Source organism: Arachis ipaensis, chromosome B08, assembly GCF_000816755.2.
Source record: "Arachis ipaensis cultivar K30076 chromosome B08, Araip1.1, whole genome shotgun sequence".
In the NCBI taxonomy this organism is placed as follows: Eukaryota; Viridiplantae; Streptophyta; class Magnoliopsida; order Fabales; family Fabaceae; genus Arachis; species Arachis ipaensis.
Genome location: NC_029792.2, coordinates 97,742,191 through 97,751,412, shown reverse-complemented (window position 1 = coordinate 97,751,412; position 9,222 = coordinate 97,742,191). Strand labels below are relative to the sequence as shown.

Genomic DNA, 9,222 nt, shown 5'->3' with positions numbered 1-9,222 from the left:
GAACCATATATATATATATACTCAAATAATAAAAGATAAAAAAAATAAATGAATTTTGCCTTTTTCTTTTTTAATTCTACTTATCTAAAATGCAAAAAAATTCTCAGTATTTACATAGCATTTTCAGCCTTAACACTTATCAATATAATTGGTATTCAAATTTCATTGTCATTAACAAAATATTCTAAATGAGTATGATATTTTGCTCATTTGAACAATGATATGGCTAACTTTCTCGTATGTATGACGATATATTGCAAAGTGTCAGGTATATGGACTAACTAGAATTAAAACTATTACAATTATGCCCTTGATATAAACTAACATCCTTTATACAATATAAAATTTTACATAATCGGAGAACTTATGAGATTAATGTTAGAACAGTTAAGTTGGTTATATAGATGCTATTCGATATGATATTATAACGGTCACTATGTAGAAAGATGTTATTTTTTATGTTGTTACAAAATAAGTTTAGTGATAGCATGTCATATCTATAGAAAACTTAAGAACATAGGTGTCATTAACTCATTATAGTATTACTTTAGTCTCTTCTTTTATATAATTTTCATAAATGAAGTTTGCTCAACAAATAAGACATGCAATATTCGAATTTAAATTATTGATATGAATTAGCATCCTCTATAATATAATTTTTTTTTTATAATTGGAGAACTTAATGTGAAAGATTATGAAATTGATACTGAATTAGTTTAATAGATGTTATTCTCTATGTATTATAAATGTGGCTATGTTGATAGATTTATTTTTTCTATGTTATTACAAACTAAACGAGCTTAATCTTAGATTGGTTACATAGATGATATTCTCTATAATATCATAACAAATGTGGCTGTATAGATACATGTTTTTCTCTAAGTTATTACAAACTAAGTCTAGTGTTGACAATTTATAAATACCTTAAGAACTTAAGATGTTATTAGCACACTATAATATTACTTTGGTCTCTTTTTGATATATTATAATAATAATATATAGATTTTCAAGAAAAAGAAAATGACGAAATAAGTGTACAATCATGTAGAATAAGGGCAACAAAGATTAAATGTATTTTGTGAAAATAAACCATCACAAGTTTCGTATTGAAATAAATTATGGTATTCGCATTCAACTTGTACCCAAAATATAAAAAAATAAAAAATAAAAAGAAAGAAAGACTTAAAAGTAATTGGAATAAGGTAAAATCTTCCACATATAAGATTATTTTCAAACATGATGTACATTTGTAACATGAAAAATATTATTCACAAGATATTATGCTTACCAATATATCTGCAGATGAAAAGTCCTCGGCAATGTTTGTTTTGAAAAAATAATCCATTATAAACACCTATGTCACACATTATTAGATATTAGCGTCAAGCAAGACGAAGGAAGGGTGTTGGATGAACTCATCAAACAGTAGATTCGACTTATATTAAAAACAATAATAAATTTATAAAATATAAATCCATATTATTCTAAAACTTGGATTTTTCTAGGACGCCTAAATCATAATTGAGGTGCCTTAAGGACCTAATCCAACTTTAACCTTTTGGATGAAGAAGAAATTGCATTAATGCACATTTGGAATACATAAAAATTTAAAAAAGCAAAGCTCTCAAATCTCTCTGCATATCAAAGAGACATATACCTCTAAATATTCCACGTCCCTCATACCAGGTAGACACAAGATGCTTAATGTATTCTACTAGAGATTTCATAAACTTGTAACACTGGTGATTAAAATAACTTCAACATTGCATTTTGATATCATATGCATATAGTGCTGACTTATGTTTCATCTTTCTAGAATCTGCATTATTAGAATTTTACCCACAAAAGCATCTACCAAATGAGACAGCATAAGTAGGAGACAAGCAATTTAGAGAAAACAAACCTTTGGCTTGGCTAGAAGAAGTACATCACGGTGTATGCCAGATAACCTCCAGTGGTCTTGATCTTCAAGGTAAGAGCCGTCACTCCATCTAAACACTTGAACAGCTAGAACATTCATATGGTCTGAACCAAATGGATGACAAAAATCAGTGATTTCAAACTCTGCAGGTACCCTGCTATCTTGGCTGTCCTTGCAAAATAATCAAAATTTCTGTCAATGAGACCAAGAGTTAGTTAATTTAAAAGCTAAGGCATTTAATGCAATTTGGACTATAAGATAAATATGTATGCCTTTCCAATTTAGGTTGGTGTTTTCCACTGCTATATTTGGAGCAAGATATGAACACGTGATAATATTTTTCATTACTGGAGAAAAAAGTTATCAACTTATCATCAATTTCACAAAATGCCTCCTTGTCATATGGCATCAGTGTTAACACAGCAACATACCGATCCATAATGTATACATCCACCTCCAGAACCTGGAACTTCCAGAAGCCACATGGAGGGAGGAAGAGATGGAATGATGAAGAAGGAGAGGGAGAGGGAGAGATACCTATATCCAATAGGATGCCCATTTATCCAAGCACAAAATGCAGAATCAACTGCTTCAAAATGGAGCAAAATTCTTCTACCTATGAAATAAATTAATGGTTGGTACGCACAAAAAAAAATTAAAACTAAAACATGGTTTATAAATGAGGGAATGACAGAAGGTGATTTGAAAAGAAACAAAGAACAAAACAAATCTACTTCACTGTTGCAATGTGTGTGTGTGTGTGTTAAATTATAACGGTGTAACTTTAAGCAATTCTTATACTATTAAATAACCTTTTCATTTAATGGTGTATCAATGGACACATGTGACTTGTACTTTATAATACATCATAAATTGCAGGTAAAGCGCAATGCATCATAGTTATAAATAACAACAGTTAGAAGTGAATGGAAATAGAGAGAGAAAAACAACACAAGATTCCTCTATACTGTAGACTGGTTAACAAAAGATAGACATACCCTCCCATTCTTTGGGAATGTGGAAGTTTATTCTGTAGCAGCCAGTTGGATTTTCCATAGGAACAAAAGGAGGATTTAGTGGAAATGGATATGTTACGTTTGTATAAATCGGGCGGTCAAATCCATGCAACTGCCAATTCGAAGGAACTGCCAAAGTTTGGAAATTTAGACATAGACAATATCAGCACTTGTGAATACAGTAAATGGCAAAAACGACAATTGATAAGTCAATTAACAAAAATGGATTTAGAAAAAATTATATGAATGGTAACATAAATATTAACAAATAAAAAAGGTGAGATCTCCCCCAAGTTGATTACATTCATTAACCACGCACAAAATTGTCTATAAAAACCGAACAGTATAACTAGCAACAATTTCAAAGTATGACCTAGGAGCCTACTGAATGTATCAAAATACACAAAGGGAACCCATTATGTGAAGCACCATCCAGTTGATATAATCATGACAAATATAACAAACTTTCCAATATAAAACTATAACAAACTAATATGATATTAAATAATAATTCATTTATTAATAATTCATTTGTTAACAAACTGAAGCTGCAACAGAGAAAAGGAAAGTTTGAACAGAGAGGATTAGGAATACTAATTTTAGTCCCTCAACCAATAAACAACAAAAAGTCAGGCAAAAATTATGTAACAATGGCATATATAGTTCATGATTGTTATAAGGATTTAACAGTATGCATTGTTAGTGTAAAAAGGTTTCATATATACTACTTGAATCAATCATCTAATTTGGTTGGATGACATTGTAAAAAATTATATTGTCAATGCATCAAAATGAAACTCTTGTTCTAAAACAAAGACAAAGTTGTCATTTCCAAAAGTATTTCATACTAATTTTCCTTAAAAGTATTCATTTTCAAATATCAAATCATAAAGGACATGCTTCAAAACTAGGAGACTTAAAGAAAGTAAAGCTCTAGAAGCAAAATAAATTTTTTAAAACATATGGCATACTCAAAATTAAGATAAACTTACCAGGTAAAGTTTTCCACTCTGAATCTTGGAATTCATTTCCATAAAATTCATTAGGGACATTGTCCGGATTGTTAGCTAAGAAAAACTTCCAATATCCAGACAAGGACTTGACAAAGGGTAAATCTTTTACCCAAAATGCGGCACAATCAAGAGATCCTTGAATAGCATCATCATTCCAAACAGCAAATTTTGATGCCAGAAAATCCACTTTGTTGCGTTTATACCAATATCTAAGAGATTCTACTCATCACAAAATTCAGGTTGTCCAACATAAATAAGAAGTGCATATTGCAAAGCTTACCACAAACACAATGTAAAGTTCACATGTTTATTTTGAAAAGAAAAACACTATTCATACACCAAACACTCTTGACACCCATATAAAAATCCAGTTGTTATTGAATTAATTGTGTATTTAAATTATTTTTTAATTAAGAAAATAAAGAGAATGTATGTTTGGTTATTAAGAAAATACTGGTGTCAAAACGTGTTTATTATAAAGGGCATAGACGTAGCGGGAATTTTTTGAAAACATATGTACAAGGGAGACCAACTAGTTCAAACTTCAAAAACCACAATCATTGATTTAGCCATATCCTGTAGGCACCAGGAACCATTCTTCAAAACTCAGAAATCGCATAAACTTTTCTGATCCTAAAGACAAGTTCATGTAGCAGTGAAATGAATCTAAATACATTCATATTAATTCAGATTCCATCAAATACTTATAATTGGACAATATTATCTGTATACAATATACATGCAGACTTCACTATATCATATTATAACTTAATTTCAATCAATTGATAGTTTTGCAGAAATAATAGCACACCAAATCTCCCTAAATACAAAAATACGAAAATTGCCCATGAAATTTTCCCTAGATAATTATTTAAAAAATTATTTTTAAAAAGAAAGTCCAAAGGATAATTTCCAATCACAAATGATGCTTACAAATTTAGAAAGGAACAAATTTGCATCAAACGAATCCAAACCCAGGTCGACGAATTGCATTTCAGCAAAATGCATTTGAATCCCATAAATTAAAATATAAATAAATAAACTCAAGAAGAAAGCATGCCAATCATCATCAATTATCCAAGAAAAAATAATAAGTGATGAAGGTAAATAATTGCGGGATCGTGTGACACCTTCAACAGATTCATGAGAACGCAACGTGACATGTGCATCCCTTTTCCTCCACTTGATGAACGAAGGATCCTCCCAAACTCTGCAACCATTCTCTGAGACAAGCGCAAGAGGCCCCACCAGAGACTTAGAAGATGAAGAAGCAGCCATCACCTACATACACAGAGAGAGAGAGAGAGCGCGAGAGAGAGAGAACACACACTGAGTAGTGAGAGTGAATTATATTATAAATAAATAAATAATAATGGAAAAGAAAAGGGGTCAATGACTCGATGCAATGGTGTAGCGGAGGGACCGAGGGAGTATTTTTATGATATTGGGGGAAAACAAAGATGGTAGTTACTAGTCAGTGGCAAGGCTCCCAAAATCGGACTACTCATCAAATCCCTCTAGCCACTGATTTATTGATTTATTAGTCTAATTGGTTTAATCGATAGTTGAGAATCGTTTTAAAATAAAATAATAAATCAATTATAAATAAATATCATAAAAATAATTTTTTTGTGTCTAAACATGGAAAGAAACAAAGCAAACACTATCATATATCCGAGCGGATGATTTGCTGGAGATCAACACAAGACTCAGACCAAATAACATGAAAGTTACTCTTGGCACCATATCTAGCCATCCAATTCGCAGCTCTATTTGTTTTTCGGGACACCCACTCAACATGAACAAACCAAGGACGAGATAAAAGCTCCTGAATCTTGTGAACCAAATTTGTTACTTCAGACTTGTAAGCTCATGCATGATGGGCAAAATGTCAAGGCAATCCGTTTAACATATAATATCCCTCAAGTCGCAATTTCAGGCTAAAACCAGCCCCCTCCAAGAAGCAAATAATTCACATCTGATGATAGACCAGGGGGAATGCTTCCAGAGCAGTTCGAGATCTGATCTCCCTTAGAATCTCTAATAATACACCCAAATTTCGCTAAATTTGAATCTAAATACAAGCTTACATCACAATTAACTTTAAAACTGTTGCCTACCGGTGGTTCCCAATACAGGCAATTTCGGAGAGACCTAAAGGCATTGTTTCAATTCCTGTAAACCTGTAAGCCCTTGGCGGTAATTCTGGACAAGGCAACAACCTTGTGGTCTGTCCAAGGGTTGTCAGTATTGAATATGTCATTGCACCTATGTCTCCATACCCACCAAAGCCCTGCACCAAAAGACGCCTCATTGTTAGCCAAGGCCTTCCGAAACCACTCTTCAAGAGCAGTACTAGCCGTCGAGTCCAGGATACTAGGATCCAACATATGCCAAATTGCCTTTGATCGTTCACAGTCTCTAAGGCAATGCTCCATAGTATCCTCCGTCTTGTTACATCTTTTACACATATCTGAAGAAGCTAAATGCCGCTTGAATCGAAAGGTCTCAGTTGGTAGAGCATCATATAAGCCAAGCCACATAGTAAATTTGAACTTCTCCGGAATGTTTGTATTCCACAACCAGTTCTAATTACTATTGGCATTCCAATTTAATGTTTTCTCTAATAACCATCTATAACCCTCCCTTGCACTATACTTTTTTGTTGCTACAGGCCACCACTCCCACTGTGGCTCTAACTCAGTCGAACTAGGATATCTCAGACCACAAATAAACTGCTTAATCTCATGCGGAATAGGCGTGGTAAGACTATCAACCTCCCAAGACACCCCTTTCTACAAGTCAGCCACTATGAAATCTGATTTAGAAATATGTACATAAGGAACAAGGTTGCAAAGCTTACCAAAAAGAGTCCACTCATCATACCAAACTGATTTGTGGACATCCCCAATATTCCAATGAAGCCCTTCCTTGAGATGCTCATAGGCACTAACAATGTTCTTCCAGGTAGCCGATGAAGAATTTCTACTATTTTTGTTCATACCAGATTGATTCCTGAGATATTTATGCTTCAGAACCTGCACCCACAACTTCTCACTATTATTTAGACAATCTCATACCAAATTTCCCAGAAGCGCCATGTTAGCAAAGGAAGTATCCCTAATACCCAATTCTCCTGCCCTTTTAGGAGTTATGGCGACCTCCCACCTGACCAGAGGCAGCTATTTGCCGGTTGCTTGGCCTTTCCACAAGAACTGTCTCATCAAGGAATCAATTTTATTACATGCATACTTCGAGAGAAGAGAAATTTGCATTTCATAAACTGGGATAGAGGCTATAACTGATTTAACAAGACAAAGCCTCCCTACCTTATTCAGCAGGCATCCTTTCCAACTGGAGAGCTTCCTCAAAATTTTTTCAACAACCTCCTGAGCCGTCTTCCTGGAAGCTCTGGCATGACCGATGTTAATTCCCATGTATTTACCCAAATCATTGCAGAACCGGATGTTAGAGACCCTTGAGAGAACCTCTTTCCTCCTCTCTAACACCCTCTTGGAACACTGGGCCTTTGACTTATGAAGATTTACCTTTAAACTTGACACTCTAGAAAATAAGTCCAGGCAATGCATAACCTCTATTACTTGAGCTTTCGATGCTTTACAGAAAAGCAAAAGATCATCTGCAAACATCAAATGAGAGAGTCGTGGTCCGCTCCTAGAAACCGCTACTGAGCTCCACAAACCTTGGGAAACTCTATGAGAGATAAAGCAGGCAAGCATTTTCATACAGAGTACAAATAGATAAGGAGTCATGGGATCTCCTTGCCTTAACCCTCTCTTTGGGTTTAAATTTTGGAGCTTGTTCCCATTCCACAAAACTGCCAACGAAGAGGAAGTCACACAATTCAATATAAGATTAATGGTAGCCTTTGGAAACCCAAACCGGACCAAAGTAGCTTCCAAAAAATGCCAGTCTACCCTGTCATAAGCTTTTTCCAAATCAATCTTGAACGCCATTGTTCCTTTTCGAGACTTGGTGTTCCTTATGAAGTGAATAATCTCCTGAGCAATGATAATATTCTCTGTAGTTCCTCTTCTTGGAATGAACCCTCCTTGCAAAGGACCAATGATCTCTGAGAGGAAAGGTCTGAACCTGTTAACTAGAACCTTTGTGACAATTTTATAAATTACATTACATAAGCTAATAGGCCAAAACTCTCGTAAGGAAGAGGGAACTTCCACTTTAGGAATTAGAACAACGAGAGTATCGAAAATAGCCGCATTCATTGGCTCACCCTCAAAGGCTCGCTTGATCAGTCCACATACATCATTGCTAAGAGAGTCTCAGAACTCTTTGTAGAAAATTGCTTGAAATCCATCTGGCCCTGGCGCTTTAAACGAACTCATGGCAGCTCCTTTAACCTCTTCAGACGTCACTGGTTCCACTAGCTTTTGACAAGTCTCGGTACTAAGAGACGGGTAAGGAAAATGCCCCATGGCGTCCAAGTCAATATCCTCCCTTGTAGAAAAGAGTTTTTGAAAAGAATTTGCCGCCATTTCTAGAGTCGAAGTCTCCATGGCCCAAGACCCATCCACCAAAAACAACCCATGAATTTTGTTCCTCTTTCGCCTGATAACCGTTTGCAGATGAAAAAATTTTGTATTTCTGTCTCCACATCTCACTCAATGTTCTCTAGATTTTTGATACCACAGCAGCTCTTCTTGAAGAAGGACAACATTCAGTTCCTGACGCAAAACTTGCTCTTTGATCCTAAGCTGTTGATCCTCCCGACTCTCCAGAGTAATCTGAACGTCATTCAAAAGCCTCTCTAGCTCCCTTTTCTTAACAAAAATATTGCCAAAAACCTTTTTATTGAAGCTAGTTGCATCTTTTTGAACCTCCAACAAACATTTGACCACATCTGGAGCTCCTTTATTCCAAGCTGTATGAACAACATTCCTAAACAGAGGATGAGTCATCCATGCAGCCTGGAATCTGAACGGACGATGGCCCTTGGTAGCCCTCTCTGCCATCTTGCACCTAGTGAATAACGGGCAATGATCAGAGTGAAAAGGCGCGCCAACACCTCAGTATAAGCCTCCTGGTTGATGATTGCTCTATCAAGCTTCTTAGCCAGCTGCACCCCACCTTTCACCTTCTTGTACCAAGTGAATCTTCTCCCAATAGCCCCCATATCAAACAGCCCACAATCCTCCAATGTTTCCACAAATTTTTCTGTTCTGGCAAGTCTAAACTGCCCCCCTCTAACTTCACTCTGCAACAGAATATCATTAAAGTCCCCTAACACAAT

The 9,222-nt window shown here is 35.1% G+C and overlaps 1 protein-coding gene across 2 annotated transcripts in view; it reads right to left on the bottom strand.

Moving 5' to 3' along the window:
- The window catches only part of LOC107612827 (beta-galactosidase), an 18,282-nt gene extending 12,866 nt beyond the window's left edge, over nucleotides 1–5,416 (bottom strand). Inside the window, exons 1-6 of one of the 2 annotated variants that reach the window (XM_016314580.2) lie at nucleotides 5,081–5,416; nucleotides 3,930–4,169; nucleotides 2,920–3,066; nucleotides 2,459–2,537; nucleotides 1,904–2,087; nucleotides 1,289–1,354 (exon numbers count right to left, since the gene is read on the bottom strand). In XM_016314580.2, coding sequence (XP_016170066.1) covers nucleotides 1,289–1,354; nucleotides 1,904–2,087; nucleotides 2,459–2,537; nucleotides 2,920–3,066; nucleotides 3,930–4,169; nucleotides 5,081–5,228 — 864 coding nt within the window. In that variant the 5' untranslated portion in view covers nucleotides 5,229–5,416. The remainder of the gene's footprint in view (nucleotides 1–1,288; nucleotides 1,355–1,903; nucleotides 2,088–2,458; nucleotides 2,538–2,919; nucleotides 3,067–3,929; nucleotides 4,170–5,080) is intronic. The other variant, XM_016314581.2, reaches the window with a different exon arrangement.